The sequence below is a fragment of the Lepisosteus oculatus genome, chromosome 1, assembly GCF_040954835.1.
Source record: "Lepisosteus oculatus isolate fLepOcu1 chromosome 1, fLepOcu1.hap2, whole genome shotgun sequence".
In the NCBI taxonomy this organism is placed as follows: Eukaryota; Metazoa; Chordata; class Actinopteri; order Semionotiformes; family Lepisosteidae; genus Lepisosteus; species Lepisosteus oculatus.
In genome coordinates this window covers 2,121,009-2,137,378 of record NC_090696.1, presented here as the reverse complement: position 1 = coordinate 2,137,378, position 16,370 = coordinate 2,121,009, and the positions used below count along the sequence as shown (strand labels likewise).

General features: G+C 45.8%; 1 protein-coding gene across 4 annotated transcripts in view; it reads right to left on the bottom strand.

Annotated features, from left to right (window-relative positions):
- Positions 1–4,037: 4,037 nt before the first annotated feature.
- The window catches only part of znf638 (zinc finger protein 638), a 58,389-nt gene continuing 46,056 nt past the window's right edge, over positions 4,038–16,370 (bottom strand). For 2 of the 4 annotated variants that reach the window (XM_069190362.1, XM_069191090.1), the window contains exons 15-26: positions 15,755–15,886; positions 14,744–14,872; positions 14,432–14,469; positions 12,275–13,961; positions 12,050–12,115; positions 10,336–11,472; positions 9,583–9,697; positions 8,924–9,115; positions 6,318–6,731; positions 5,838–5,960; positions 4,672–4,793; positions 4,038–4,262 (exon numbers count right to left, since the gene is read on the bottom strand). In XM_069190362.1, the coding sequence (XP_069046463.1) occupies positions 4,215–4,262; positions 4,672–4,793; positions 5,838–5,960; positions 6,318–6,731; positions 8,924–9,115; positions 9,583–9,697; positions 10,336–11,472; positions 12,050–12,115; positions 12,275–13,961; positions 14,432–14,469; positions 14,744–14,872; positions 15,755–15,886 (4,203 nt within the window). In that variant the 3' untranslated portion in view covers positions 4,038–4,214. The remainder of the gene's footprint in view (positions 4,263–4,671; positions 4,794–5,837; positions 5,961–6,317; positions 6,732–8,923; positions 9,116–9,582; positions 9,698–10,335; positions 11,473–12,049; positions 12,116–12,274; positions 13,962–14,431; positions 14,470–14,743; positions 14,873–15,754; positions 15,887–16,370) is intronic. The other 2 variants (XM_069190818.1, XM_069190603.1) reach the window with 2 other exon arrangements.

The window sequence follows — 16,370 nt, the reverse complement described above, 5'->3', positions numbered from 1 at the left end:
TTTAATAAACTGTAGATAAAAAGAGATCTATAATATATTATATATCTATAATAATGGCACTACTTGCGTGAGTAAGGATGACTCGTCACCACCACCAATGTGCAGCCCCACCTGGATGATGCGACAGCTGCCTTAGTGCACCAGTACACTCCCCACACACCAACTCTCAGCAGGAAGGAGGACAGAGTGATGAAGCCAACTCATAGATGGGGATTATTAGGAGGCCATGATTGGTAAGGGCCAATGGGAAATTTGTCCAGGACACCAGGATAACACCCCTACTCATTTCGAGAAATGCCCCAGGATTTTTAATGACCACAGAGAGTCATGACCTCTGTTTTACATCTCATTTGAAGGACGACACATTTTATGTCCCCGTCGCTAGATTGGGGCATTAGGACCCACACAGGCCGCAGGGTAAGCGCCTCCTGCTGGCCCCACTAACACCTCTTCCAGCAGCAACCTTAGTTTTTCCCAGGAGGTCTCCCATCCAGGTACAGGCCACGCTCATATCTCCTGAGTTTCAGTTGGTTGCCAGTTGTGAGTTGCAGTTTTGACAAGTAAATTTCACATCTCTATTCAATTCAGCCCAGTGGACTTCGCACTTTGCCCTTCTTTACACAAAGTGTTGTTGAGGGCGGGGCAGGGCAGGGCAGGGCGGTCCCACTGCGGCTGAGGATCTTTAACCTCAACTGCTCCAGGGGCGCTGTTTAAATGGCTGACCCTGCGCTCTGATCCCCAGCTTCTCTCCCTGTCTGTATGTCTCATGGAGACCAAGTTGAGGTATGTGAAAAAGACAAACTCCTAATGCAACAAATTGTATATGGCCAATAAAGTGACCTCTCTTGTGATCTGAGACAAGAACACCAACTGTTTAGTTGAAGCTGATAACATCTTCTTTCACAAAACAGAAATCCTCAGAATTAGGTCACAGGATGAGATCCCTGGATCAATAAACTACTACAAACACAAGGGCTCCAGCCTCCTCTCATCATATCCCTTGTTTGTTCAATAACTGAGATGTTAATAACACCTTAGCAAGAGGTCACCCAGAGAACACAAAAGGGAACCAACATGCAGGCAGCACCCCTGCGCAGCAGAAGAGAGCCCTTCTCTGATGTTGTGTGTCTTATGGCAGTGGTGGAAGAAGTGGGTCCCCTCCTATATGTATAAAGTGCTGTGGGATCCTTTGGGATGAAAAGTACTATATATATGTGATTATGTATTACATTTAACTCCTTGAATGATCCCTCTCAACTTTCACACAGCTGAGATGTTGCTCTTGCTGCTGAGTTATTCATGATAAAAACTCCCAGCAGTGATCCTTTAGGGAGAAACTGGATGGTACCCAACCTTATGAATCCAAACTGACGTGAAATCCCACCTCCTGTATTTACCAGCTCCTGAGGGTAAACAGGTGGCTATGAGCTCAGCTGCCCTGAGAGCAGGAAACGCTGTGGTCATCGTGAAGCAGAGCCAATGACCCCTAGGATACATGATCTTTCCCACTCTCCAGTTTCCACTCCGAGAGTCTTAATTACATCTATGAACATTCATTCGTTGGATACTTATCCAAAGGAACTTGTGAACTCCCTTCATAATTGAGGAAATTACAATGGAAACGGATGTAAGAGATGACATATACAGAGAATGTCTTGTGTAGCGTGCCTGACAGGAGGTACCTGGCAGCCCAAACCCCCCTCAGATTGCAAGGGATGAGCCAGGGAGCTACTGTGGGGGTGTGGATGGGGAAGCAGTGGGAATGTGACAGAGATACATGAAAGGAATTTCCAGGTGTGAGACTTAAATACACAGGTGAGCAGAAATGTGCAAGATTACGATCAAACCATCTTCCCGAATAGCTATTGTAACTTCATATCATTCCATTTTAGTACTTTTGTTAGGTCCTAATAAATGCAAGAGAGAGGCGACATAAGCAGATTACATTTGGTGTAGCTCGCCTGGCTGAGGGAATTTGGCCCAGAATCCCCTAAAACATGATCAGAGTTGAAAACACTAAGATAAGAGCAAGTCTGTTCGGGCTATGGTTTCGCTGGAACCGAGCAGATTAACACGCAACAAAGTAGAGATGGAACAGGATCCACTTGCTGATGTACGCCGGTGAGCAGAATATTATTTCCTTAGTTTTCCAGTTTGTATAAGCAAGTTACGACAATGTCATCACTGCGTTTATGTCTGTTGCTCTGCCGACACGGAGCTACTGTACCTGAGGAAGAGGAAGTGGTAAGCAGCAGAAGGCTCTGGAGAACCTGAAGAGAAGCTTGATGGCAGGTAGGAGGAAGGCTACCGGTAAGCCAGAACACTGGGCTGTGGAACCTGCTGTCAGCTGGAAAAGCTGCTGCAGATTAGACTGATGCAGAACGTGGAAAAGAGCTGCTGCTTTCAGAATTCAACTTCATAGGAGTGAATTTCGAGTTGAACCCCCAAAATGGGAAGTAGTAATAGTAACATGTGGCTGAAGGCATGGGACGGGGGAGAGATGAAGGCTGGTACCAACCCGCTGGACGCCGAAGAAGGAATGGGCGAATGGTGGAGAGAACCCATCGCTGTAGCTGCCTAGGCCTGAGTGCTAGGGACAGCACGGGGATGAACGAGGAATCCCGGGACCAGAGCAAACCCCCTCAGGGTGCTCACACCTGCGGGGCCTAGTGGGAGCCAGGGACCAGGGGCTTCTGCACTGGACAGGGAAAAGAAGCATGGGGGTGAGGGGGAGACCAAGCAACACAGGCTGGGGCTGTAGGTGTGGCAGGTTGACCGCTTGACCAGAAACGGAGAAGAGGCAGGGGAGGAGAATGGAGTGGGAGAGAGCAGAGAGTAGAGAGGGAGTCATTGCAGGGAGATTCTGGAGGCTAGTTGACATCAGTAGGCCTGAAAGAATAATGCAGACAGTACGAAGGTGCAGAGCTGCAGTCCTTTCAATAGAAACATCAAGACTTAAGAGGCAAGAAGGACCCTGCCTCAGGCTGAACTCGATGAAAGTAAAGTCCTGGGAATGCTGAATGCGACATCTGTAAATGGAATGGAGTGGTCGTCGGAATTGGTGTCCGAGTATAAACCTTCACAATGGTCTGAGGGTGAGACCTGGAAGTGTTCACACTCTGTGATCATCAAAATGCTCTTGTGTTTTTTTGGATCCTTTATCACTTTTAATTTTTATTTAAGTAACTGTCTTTGGTGAACCTTATTTTTTAACTCTTTGTTAACCATATGAAATTTCACTGCAACACTTGTCAAATGGCAAAAACGAAAGCAGCTGTTCCACTGGAAAATAAATTGGTTAATTAGGTAGAGGTGGCTTCTCTCTTCCTTGTGATACCACTGGCATCTCATTAGATTTCTGATGTAATCCTTTTGAGTACAGTTGTTGTGAAGGGCTGAATTGTTGCTGCCCGAGTTGCAGAGGAGGAATAACCATATGGTCCTACACACATTTGAAAATAACACAAAGAACCATGTGATGCTGAGAGTGCACACAAAGGGCAAATGGGCGAAATTACAGCAGTGACAAAAGCAGAAAGATACTGGATTCTAGAAAATGTTAAAACTTTGCCACCATTGGTAAATTTAATGTGCTTAAATACATATTTTGCAGTCAAAGGCAGGCATAAAAATGAACACAGGACCGCAATGATCCCCAAGTCGAACACTGCTGGAATAATGAAGCCGGTATCAATAGGAATAGAATTCAATTTTACAACAGCAGAACTATCATGTAGAGAAACTAAGGAAAAATACGTAAGACTGAAAACAACAGTTCCTTCACAGAAAAAACAGTTTACAGTTATATGTCTAAAGCTGTAACCAATTTGGTTAACAGCAAATGGACATTCTTGCACCTTTCTTTCCCCCCATAAAAGAAAGTGTATTAATTTATGCAGATTTTCAGAAGAATGTGAGAACAAAGATAGCAGTCTGGTGGCCTGGTAATTTCATGGATGTTTTGGACTAAAGTTAAATAAGATTGTGAAAAAGAGCTCATATCTGGACCAAGATTCATGAAAAGCATCAAAGGGATCTGACAGTAAAACAGTTTTGTTTTATTATTGTACACAGTTCTGCATTTCTCATTTTTCATAAAATCGTGAATTCTAAAATGAAAACAAAAGAAGAATGTACAGCGGTGAAGTGGACCCATGAACCAAGATCAGACAAGACAGGGAGAGTCAGCTGGATGCTGCTATGACTCTTGATCCTTATGTCGTGTCATCAGCTTGCTGTGCTCTCAGCTTAGAAAGGAATTTCTGCAGACAAAACAAGAGAGAGCGTCATTCTTTCTGGAAATTCCCAAAGTTATTTTCTGGTAAAACACGGATCCAGTTTCTTGATGGACTAGCTGATATATGAGGTAGTTCAGGTGGGTAGCTAGCTGCTTCAGCATCTGTAGACTGCAAAGGAACAAGTATTAGGTCTAATCCATGCTGAAAAGAGAATAAAGAAAAGCCAAAATGTGTTTTCTTCTCCTTTCAGCATGGAATAAACCTACTACTTGATCCCTAGCAGATGTATGGACAGATGGACTGGACTATTTTTTATATAGATCATGGGGACTTAATTACATTATTTTAAAATAGCTGTCATACTTAATAGGGAAATTGGACTGAGCCCCAGTATTTTAGGTTTCTGGGCTAGTGAGGCAGCCCACTCTCATACCTCCATGTTCTGGTAGTGTTTCAGGCTGCTGCAGTGCATCTTCTTGGCTGCCTCCTCACTACCATAGAACAAGGAGCACAGCTTGCAAAAGAAACCCGTCTTTGGAACCACGAATTCCAATCCTGCAAGCACAGCAGCGGAGAGAACCCAAGTCAGAAAGTCAGCATCATCTAAGTTTCTCCTGCATTAACAGAAGTGCTGTGCAGGAGCACACACACACTCACATAGCAAGAATGCATGTTTCAATGGAGACACCTTCACTTACAAGTGATGCATTTCATCCCACAAGACCTGAAAAAAACTACTACCAACTTAACATATATACTACAAAAATCTCAATGAATGCCAGTGAGTTAAACCAGAATTGAGTGACCTACGAATCAAAAGCTGAAGCTACAGAGCCTCAAAACCAAAAGAAAATTGTATCTTGCATGAACCTTGAAAGAATCCCTGAGTATGAACAGATTAATTTAAAACATTTGTCTATCGTCAGAGAAAAGCAAAATCCCATTCCATCCTTGTAGTTCAGAGTGTGCTATCTGTCTTCGGCTTTATGTGGAGTGACTGGTATTGCCAGCATCATGGAGTGATGTAGAATGTCAACCTTGAAAACAATCTCTGTGTCAGGATAGATCCAGAACAATTGGGGGCGGAGGCTGGCACTGTGGCTCAGGATCTGAACCTGTGGCTGGAAGGTTGCTAGTTCAAATCCTGCAGCCGGCAGAGGAATCCTACTCTGTTGGGCTCCTGAGCAAGGCCCTTAATCCCAGCTGCTCCAGGGGTGCTGTACAATGGCTGACCCTGCGCTCTGACCCCAAGCATCTCTCCCTGTCTGTGTGCCTCATGGAGAGCAAGCTGGGGTATACGAAAAGACTAATTCCTAATGCAAGAATTGTATATGGCTAATAAAGTGATCTTGTGTCATCTTATTATTCAAAAGCAAAACACAGGAACTACGTCACGGATAACTCTCTGAATTCCTATATGATTCAGTTTACAGAGCAGTTTACAAAAAATTCACTTTGCAAACTATTTCTTGTTTTTCCCTTTTGGTAAACAGTAACCTGCGTGTCATCTGAAATAAGGGAATTGGGTGTCATCTTTCCAGCTACCGTCTCCAACAGAAAGAATCATGTCAATACAGTGCCGCTCATATTGATACTTGCCAATAGGGCTCTGGGGGTTGAAGGGAGGCATCTTGAAGTTGCTGGATAAGGGAAAGGCAGATCGCGGTTTCTTCAGCTGGGGCTCCTCCAGTTCAACCGTGTCCTGTCGCAGTTTGGACTCTTCTAAAGCCAACAAAGAAATCATTAGCACTTTCTCTCTGGAATATGAGGGGGCATTTGCCATCCAGAAACAGCAGTCTCATGTGCCGTAGTTCACAAAGTGCACCGTTAACAACTGTGACCCAAATTGTAAAAAAGAGTCAACTTATAAACGCGGTTTGTGCTGGTTATGTGAACTTCCCATCCATATGGGTGCCCAGATTCTGGTGAAAGGGAAAATTATCGCACTACTCAACATAAAAAACAACTTAAGACTACAAGACAAAAACAATGGTCATTCAGAGGACATTATAGAACCTTATAGACAAGGAAATTTCAGCAAGATTTACAGTGAAAGCTTCCCAGTTCTGTCTCTCGTACCTTTGACTCTGGTGTCTGGGCGCTCTTGGTTCACCACAAGACTCCTGTCTGCTTTGCTGTCCACTAGGTAAGTGGGGTCAAAGGGCTCCAGCTTGACCTTGGAGAGCTCCGCTGATGCAGGGAGTTCACTGGGACCAGTCCTCAGCTGAGGAGTCCTTGAGGGCTCATGTTCAGTTTCTCTACTAGGTTCAGGTTCCTGTTTCACTGCTCCTGGACTGGGCTCCTGCAGAGTGTCTCTGAGTGACAGGGATCCTGTAGCATCAAAGGCTGGGTCCTGTGGCACAGAAGGACGGGGAGCTGCATCCACAGGGTTAAAATCCGCTTCTGCCTGGGTTTCGGGCTCCTCCTCCTTCACTTCAGCCGCTGTCCAGCTGGCTTGCTGTCGCCCTCGCCCAGGCTTCCTCACCAGAGTGGCTGCGGAGACAGAGCAGTCATTCTTCACACAGGGGTTTCCAGTGGAGCATCGAATCACACAGTCAAGGAAGGGACGATCCCCTCCAATCGCAAACAATTCCTCAAATTTATTCAGTCACAACAAATTACAGCCGTTCTGTCTGTCAGGTCAGCCAGGGGGAAAAATAAATGATCAGAAGGTAAGGAGCAACAAGACCTGGACTTTTAATGTGTGTTTTAGTTACATTCATAAACATTTAGAACACTGCAGCTGCTGAACTAACTTACACTTGCTGAAAAGAAATTGAAATTAACTACTACTTGGGATTAACCTGAAGAAGGAAAAAAAATATTGTACTAACAGTACTGAGTCCGTGCAGAGAGCCGAGTATCCGAGTATCCGAACCTTGCTAGAGAGAACTTGCTAATCTGCGTTTTTAGGGAACTTGGGTTTCTTGGGTAAAAGATACTTCAGTTAGGGACGTCCTTCCTGCTTGTGGGTGCACTTTTAGAACAGGGAGGTAGGCTCCCATTTATTTTGTGGCATCCAGGGGGCACAGAGAGAGATCTAAGTGCAGGATGTATTCCATTTATTACAAAAGGCAGCTTATCTCTTATTGTGGCCACTGTGGGCATCATTTAAGAGTTCAATACCTAGTAGCAGTCTGATGTTTTCTGGTTGATTAGAAAGTTAGGCCTCTGAAACACCTTGTTTGTACATACAGTAAATGTAGTAACTTGTGTGTTGTACATTTTGTTGTGTGAAAAGTAGTGGAATGTAGTGTTTGTATTTTCAATTCCTGAAATTCACCATTTTCGTAACATATCAATATACAATATCCCCCTCTCGCTATGTAATTTACCTGAAATTGTAATTCATTATATTACATTTGTTTCACAATATCCTATTATTTTCTAATGATACAAAAATACTTTCTCTTATTTATTAAACTGTTGGGATCACTACTTTCTGGTCTCTGATTTACTTTAAAGACAAATTTTTCCTACAGCTCATATCCACGGTGCCAAGATACAGACAATTAGACCACAGGTGTCAGCAATTGTCTTAGTTAAATGGGAGCTGCAAGGCCATCTTTATATTTCGGGGTTAGAAAGAATCAGCATTGATGAGTGCATTTTAAGCCACAATGAAAGCAATATGTACACACTAACGTGTAAAGCCTCCAATTTACACCACAAAATAGACTAAATTTCCAGGCATGCGGAATGCCATATTATCATCACCGTCAGTTATTCACAACGAGACAACTAAACTTCTGCTGAGGTGAAGCAAACCTTTTACACTGGAAACAAGCAGGCTTGTGAATACATCTCTTTTAATCCAGTAGAAATACTGCACTCAACTTTGAGACAGTTTAAGCAACAAACACAACGTACTTGATAACTCTGCAGATCACGATGGAACATTTCTGTGGTGAAATGTCTGCTGTACAACCTGTACTTATTCGCTCGTACATCACATTACATGAATCCTTACAGTGAGCAGGAAGGGTTGCTTCACATCAAAACTCTCGTAAACCCTTTCTCTCACCAGTGGCGAGACCAGGAGTTTGCAACAACATGGTGATGTTCACAATTTGGTGCTTAATTCGGGATTGGTAAAACTTTACTGTCAATTAATTTGCTACGAAGAATTAATAACCGGTCTGAGAAACTGGGACTGTGGTCCCTCTTTAAATCATTATTTTACTTCTGTCCCCATCATCGTTTCATTTCCTCTCTAGGGGCAGGCTGCCGTTGGGGTTGGGGGTGGGGGAGTAGAAAACATGGGGAAGAAAGGGCTATTTTGTTTTATTTACTTAGCTGCGTGCTTCAAGCAGAACATCTTTACAGCTTGAATCAAACCAAGGTATCGGCTTCAGCATGGCTGGTCGCTTGTTCTACACTCCCTGATCCGCTGTGCAGGGGGACTACAGATGCGGAATGGCAATCCCCTTTCCCCTTTACAGCTCCGATACTCGGGTGTTCTTGCAACTTGTTTCCGCATCCTCAGTTACTTCCAAAAACTCGGGATCCCTTCATCAAAAAAGCTACAGCTAAGGAACCTAAATCACAAACAAGGGTAAATTCCCACCCTGTGTGTGTAGGCTCCATGTTGGGCCAAGGTAATAAAGATTCAAGATTGCTGCCAAGCAAAAAGATAAGTTTTTAAAACAAACAAGAAATAGCCTGAAAGCCACAAGTTGTCCTACCAGCGGCCTGACGGCGCCTCTTCTTGGGCCGGCCTGCTCCCTTCTGGAGGGGACACGGCAGCTCTTCCAATAGCTGCCGCTTCTCAGTCTCTTCCTCTTCCTCCACAACCTCATCCACAGTGACAAAGCTCAACTCAGGAAGCTCCTCCTCTTCCTCACACAGCCACTCCTCCACCTGCTTGCTGGTCTCTGCTTCGGGGGACAAGCACACGCCGCGTCAGAGCTCCGGCAGATGCATTCGTGGAGCTGCAAAGGCATCGAAGCGCTACACACCGGAGCGCTGAGAGGAGGAATCTGCCTGGCAGTTCAGTTAGCTACTGGTACCCCAGCACCATGTCAGGCAGGGCATGATATTTCCCTGAAACATCTGGTGCAGTTACCTGGAGTGAAGGCGGCCAGGCCTGGGTTTCATCCACACCTACGGTGTGTGACATTTAAGGTTAAGTATGACTTAAATACCACTTACAAGCAGCAGTTCAGCCCAGCTCATTTTGATTCAAATCACTGCACGTGAACACCTTCTGTGCAATGGAAATATAAACCATAGTTGCAAGATGGCATTTGCAAGCCATCACTATGGAATATCACTTGCTGAGGCCAACCTAGACCCTTTGCGGTTGCCAGTGTTCCCTGTCCCTTCCCTCAATGCTCCTGCTCACCTGGGGGGCCTGGGGACTGTGGCTTGAGCTCCTCCATTGGCTCAAGACACTTCCCATTTTCCTCTGCTGCCTCTTCATCATCACCCTTTGTCTCATCCAGGGTCACCAGAATCTGCTGAAACGGGACATCACACAGAATCGGTCAATTAAAACAATCATCATCCAAAAACTGCATTTCTGTCTTGTCGCAGTTTTCATTACATTTCGTAAGAGACAAGAATTCACCTAATGCTGATGTCTAATGAAAGCTGAATCTAGATCCTCACTGATCAAGAAACTGCAGGTTCAGTTATTCTTGTGGTCAAACTGCAGATGTAATTAATTTACTACCTAGTGGGCCAATCACCCACATGGTAAACAAGTTTTTTAAAAATAGAAAAATGCTTTGGTGATGTTTCAGCACATCCAATTTAACAAAATATTTTCTGTGCAAGCACTTCTCATAGGTCTTATATTTCAGCATAGGATAATTAAATTTAAAACTTCAATTTAAATTTAATTCAAATTGCACAACTGCTCCAATCCCACAAACAGATCTTAGTCCGCACCAAAGTTGTGAACAGAAGTGCCAGTTAAATCCTGTCTTATACACTTTTTAAAAAAGTACTAAGGAACTTCTGGAAAACCAAGACAACAGCACCAAGAGTGCTCCTTGCAGACAAGTGCACCAGTAGTGTCACTTCAGCATCAACTGTGTAAGATCGTGCTTTAACTGAACTCCCAATACAAGGGAGCTCGTCAGGTCAAGCACACCTCTGGCAGGAAGGCATCCTCGGACTCATCCCCTAGGCCAAATGGGAAGGACTCGGGGTTGGGACTCCCGCTGCCCTCCTCCTCCACGATCTCGTCCAGCGTGACAAGGGCCTGCAGGTCCCTCACTGCGTGCAGGAAGGGGTCATCCTCACCCCCGATCTCGTCAACGGTCACCAGAGCCTCCGAGTCACAGACACCAACCAAGCCCCGCTGTAGCCGCTCCTCCTCATCATCCTCAGGGTAATCCTCCTCCTCCTCGCTCACCTCATCCAGCGTCACCATTGCAGGTGCCTTACGCACCACAGCAGCCACTTCCGAGCTGTCCTCCTCCGGTGAGGCATCGGTCTCGGGCTCTGGAGCTCCCTGCCCAGCCTCTCCAGCCGTGGCGGGTTCCAGAGACTTGTCTGGCTGTCTGGCAATAGCAGCAGCAGTTTTCTTCACTTCTCCTTCCGCTGTTGTGACTGCAGAGACATCCTGAGCTTTATCCTCTGCTGCCGCTGCTGCCTTCTGTAGCTCCTTCGCTGCCTGTTTACATTTCTGAGGCTTGTCCTTGGCTGTGCTTTCTCCTGCTGTTGCGGGTGCTGAAGGTTGTGTTGCAGGCTCGTGGGGGCTGTCTGCAGCAGGAAAGGATTGCGTTTCCGTCTGTGGTTCCTTCTCCACCTCTTCTCCCTTGCCTAGGGGACTGGCCGAGTCCTCCTGCTGGCTGTCTGGCTCCGCAGCCCTGTCGGCCGGCTGTGGGGCTTCTTCCACAGCAGCGGGAGGTACTGCCTTGCCTTTAGCTTGCACCTTGCAGCCCCCTGCTTTCGCACCTTTCTTCTGCAGCTTTGCTTTGGCAGCTGAAACTTTGGGCGATTTTTTCTGCAGCTTGTGGGTTTTCGGAGCAAGTTTCTTCTGTTTGGCGTCCGCGGACCCAGGCCTCCTGCGCTTGCCAGGAGGCTCAGGGGCAGGAGGAGAGTGGTGCCTGGACAACACCCCTTCTTCCACGGGCAGCTCGGGGTCTGGCTCCTGCTCTTTCCTGGGCTCCCCCTCTCCCTCGTCTCCCACCTCATCCACCGTGACGAACTCGTCCAGGTCAAATGGAAACATGCCCACCGTCTCTTCGGTAAACGGTGACGAATCTTCCATCCATTCCTCTGTCTGAGACAGTAAGTCCAAAGCATTAGTTTAGTTTACTTAGATAAAACCCCAAATACCTCTAAAACATTTCAGATTTTAAAACATAAGTGAGATTTTAGGTCGCCTCTCCATGAGCCAGATGTGATGAATTGTGTCCCACTAAAAAAAATCTCAACACTTTCACTTTTGAATTTTAATCAAGTCATATTTATAGCTGAGTCATTACTGTATGAATGTATCATACTCTTCATCCTTACAAAATAGTCTAAAATTCTATTTTACGTATCTATTACAGCGATACACGTACATCCTCCTGTATGAAAACAATCATCTGACAAATCAATAAGATCTGAATACTCAACAGGATTATACTGAACGTAGGTGCTGGGCCAAGGAGGCCTGTCTGGCCTTTTATTTTCCTCACTCAAAAGGAAGCACTCCTACAATAAGTGAGTACTTCTTTTGTCATACAAAAACAAAAATCCAGGTAATAAAGATATCACAAAGATGTGAACAGCAATGCGGCCTTTCTAAAGGAAGCTCTTCTTAATGAAGCATCTTAAAAGACACTTGGAGGTTTAGAAGAAGGTTCTCTTACTGGTTTGTTGTGCCGTGATTTGGTGCTGCTCCGCGACGACCGGGTAGATTTGCCAGAGCTGTAGCTCTACAAAACAAAAACAAAAAAAAACTATAACCGGTTTTCAGGACTGGCCGAGAGACTAACAAAACAATCTGTGACTGTAGTTTTGCAAGGGGAACATTCCGGTGGCAGGTGCTAATGGGAGACTAGACACAGCTACCTTTCTTTCGGTGCCTCTCTCACCTTGCGCTTGCTCTCCTCGTGGCTGGAAGACCTCCTGTCCTGGTCCTCCAGTTCCCTTCCCCTTTTGGTGCCGGAGCTGGGGCTGCCGGCCTGCACCCCCCTGTGCCCCTTGGCGGAGCCCGCCTTGCGCACTGCTGTGCCGGGCCTGTCCCCCAGCGGTTCGTCCTCCTGGCCCCGGGGCTCCCTGTCCGAGCCCGGGTCTCCCCTCCGGGCCCCTGGCCTGGAGCTTCCCTTGCTCGGGGCAGCCTTGGCGTCGCTCTCTCTGTGCGAGAGCTGCTCTGAGCTCACGCCGCCGCCACGCCTCATCGATGACCGCATGCGGCACTCGTGAACCGCTGCCTCCAGAGCCCTGAGGATTTCCTCTGTCACGGGGGGGAACTCAAGGCACTTGGTGTCCTCATCTTGAGGAAATTCAAAAGCTCCCTCTTCCTTCACTCTGACAGGGGTCAAGCTGGATGGGCTCTTAGCCTGCTTTGGCGTTTGCACCGTTCTTTGTTCTGGGACACCGGGTGCCGCAGAGCCCACCAAAGCTCCAGACTCCAGAGTGACGCTGTCCTTGGTCTGCCTGTGATCCTCAGCTTTAGCAGCTCTGGGGTCAGCAGCCATCACTTTCATCGTGCTCAGGCCAGTTTCTGCAGCAGTCTTTGCTGGAACAGAGCTGTCCTCAGATTCAGCGGACTGTGCGTTCCTTGTGCTCACTGTGAGTGCTGGTTTGTGGCCACCACTGTCCACAGGAAGCCTGGAATCGGCAGGTTCCTTAACTGATACAGTCTGCTCAGTGGGGGTTAAGGAATCTACAGGAGGTGGCAACTCTGTTTTAACTGTGCTACTTGGTCTTGCATCGCCTTCATTGAATGTTGCTGTATTGCTTGAAATAAATGGATCAGAGGAAGCTTGACATGTGGGAGCTGCTGATGCACCTACCAATTCTGACTTACCCGAATTTGTATGATGCATTGCTTGCCCAGTGGAATTCACAACCTGAGCTGGAAAAAATTCTGTCCCTCCCATTGTTGTACTGGCTTCATTCAAAATGCTGGGACCTTTTTCAGTTTCGCCACAAGACGCAGCCTGAGCAGAGACATCTTCAACAGATGTTGCCTCTTTCCTTGCTTTGCCAGTTGCTGGGCTGCTCTCATCTTCTGTTGTTGGACCACCAGCTTTAGGCTGATCATGCTGGTCTTCTGTCCCAGAGCTGGCACGCAGCTTGTCCTCAGCTCCGCCCTGAGAAGCAGTGGGCTCTTCGCTTCCCGCCTTCAGGCCTGTGGCTTCACCAGGCTTGGCTGTGTCAAAGAGCTGCGAAGCCGAAGCCACGGGCTGAGGCTGGGTTTCGATTGCAGATGGCTGGCGGGAGGAGGCTGACGCACTGCAGGCTTCAGCCACGGCTGCAGGCAGCGCTGAGGCCGTGCTCTCGACTTTCACAGCAGGCTCGGCAGCGGCAGGTGTGCTGGGGCCCGAAGTGGGCACAGCAGGGCCTGCGGCAAGACTAGCAGAGTGTCCGGGAGTTGGGGCAGTGTTGCTCGTGGTGGTGGACGCGGCGGGTTTTGCGGTGTCTGTGGAAGCCATGGTGGTTGTCTGAGCCTTTGCCTGGACTGCAGTTTTGGCTCTGGCTGTGGCCGAGGCAGAAGGCTTTGTGCCAGCAGCAGCTTTCTTCATTGCTTGCATAGGTCTGCCTCCTCCTTTGGTACTGTAAAGGCATTAATATTCACATTTAATTGAATATCTAATTATTTTACATTTGACACCCCTTTTTGTCAACACATTTAAATGGAATTTCACCTGTATGTGCACTAGCACTGTAAAACAAAATTTTCCAGATGGCTTATGGATTCTATGCAGTGAAAAGCAGCTGCTGGTTCTTAAAAAACATGAATTTCCATGTAGAAGCGGATTCGCGCCTTGAAGTAACCATTAGATAACAGCATGAAAAACAAAATTAACACGTTACTTCAGTCTCTGATTAAAAGAAATTCCAACAGAAAGTGCACTTCTGATTCTCTGCTTCACATCATATATGAAGTTCATCCATTTATTTCCAAGATGAATAATCTTCGATTTGATATAAAAGCCACTGCTGGCAACTAAGCATTATATTATAAGGACGATCACACGCAGAACTGAGCAGAGATTGAGATGTCCGAGGAAGATAAAAAATACCTTTTTAATTCCGGTTTTTCTTTTTTCTCCTTTTTAACCTGCAAGGTAGACGACAAGTTACTTCAGCTCTTTGCAGACATCTAATTCACATACAATGCCCAAACGTTCTTCACACAATCCTGTAATTTATTGGGCCCAAAGCACAGATGCCATGAGCTAAATGTATACGAATATAGAAACTAACTAATGAAAATTGAATTACAAAGTTCCAGGATACCACGTGAGCAAACGAGTTTGAATAAACTACTTTTCACAGTTCTGCCGGATCACAGATGGACTTACTACAATTAAAAGACAGTAGACAGAACTAACCTCTTCTTTAACAGGAACCTTTGCAGACAGTGAGAAAGTGAGAGGGTTGTTCTGAATAATGCAGGGGAACTTCGTGAACCACTGATATACTGCCTTGGCAGAAGCTGCAGTCTGCATTTCAAAAGTGATCTAATTAAAAAACAAAACAAAAAAAAAGTTGAAAAGCAAACAAACGTTTCAACCAAAAAATAAGATAACACAAAATCATCTGCTGGAACAGGATACTTAAAAGGAGCTCAGCTCTGCAGCTCGACATCGCGTTATTTCACAAAATGCTACTACAGCAAACTCCCTTATTTCTGATAGGCATGCATCCAGAAACCTCAACAACCAGAAAAAAATCATAGAAATTAAAAACTAAAAGAAACAACATTAAGATAAAAATCTAAAAGATTTCTCAGCAATAGGGAAAGTCTGAATCCCACACACTGCAGTGTTTTGCTTAGTAGCGGTATTACCCTCGACCTCCCTTCAAACTTCTCCTCCAGTGCCATCTGCTGGACACGTTTCACTTCTGCCTTCACGCTCATTATCTGGACCTGAGCTCAAGCACAAATGTGCAGAATCTAACATAACTCAGTTGATTAAGTTAAAACCTAGTTATGTTAAAGATTATTTTTTACCTTTCTTGTTAGGTTTAAAAGTTAGAAGTGAATTAATATAATAATAAAGTGTCTGGTATTACTTCAGTCAGGGGATGGCGAGTATCATATGAAATAATTATATTACATGACTTAATTTCAATTTTCATCACTGTGGTGTTGTGATGTTGTCCTGATCTCATCCAGCCAGGCAATCCTCGCATTCGGAGCCCCTTCCCGCTGTTTCTTTCGGATACGAGGGAGTTCACAGTATTGTCATTCAAAATTAATTTGTTTTGAGGAAGTTTTGAAAAGGAATGTGATAAAAGCTAAAATACTCTCGGTCACATACAAAAAAGGCCGCTCAAGACCTTTAGCTTTTCAAACAAATCTTCAGCACTTCTCTGTCTTCAGGAAAAGGGCTCTTCACCTTGTTGTTGACAATGACACAGTGCTTCCAGGTGCCAAACTTCTTCACCAGGTCCTGCACCTCTTTACCAGCTCGGGTGCTCCTCGGCACATTGCTGACAATGACCAGCCTCTCGGCCAGACCAGTGGCGTCCTGTCCGAGACAGAGGACACAGCCAGGGTTATTCAGGAATTCACACCAGGTTCACACAACTTCTCCTTGAGGAAAAGGTAAACTAACAAATGCTTATAGAAACAGACTGCACTCAGGTTTTCATTTGCCCTGCAGGAAGCCGTCCTCGAGAGCCAGAGGGATGAAACTACGAGGTCCCTGATGCCCTGACCTGTCACATGCAGGAAACAACAAGAACACACTCGACCGTGGATCAATCAGTTAAGATACCGTTTAGACCTTCTTTACAAGGGAAAAGGATAAGGTGGTCATTTACTATGCAAAACAAATCTGAATAGGAAAGGCTGGTTTAAATTTATATGGGGCGATATGGAAAAGTAAAAAGCCAGACTACGATTGTTCCATTTTGCCATAATGAACATGGTGACTTTGGATTAACAGTGTTTACACAGTAAAACAAGACAGCAGCACTGTCCGGGCCTTAGGCAAATGTTTATCACACCTG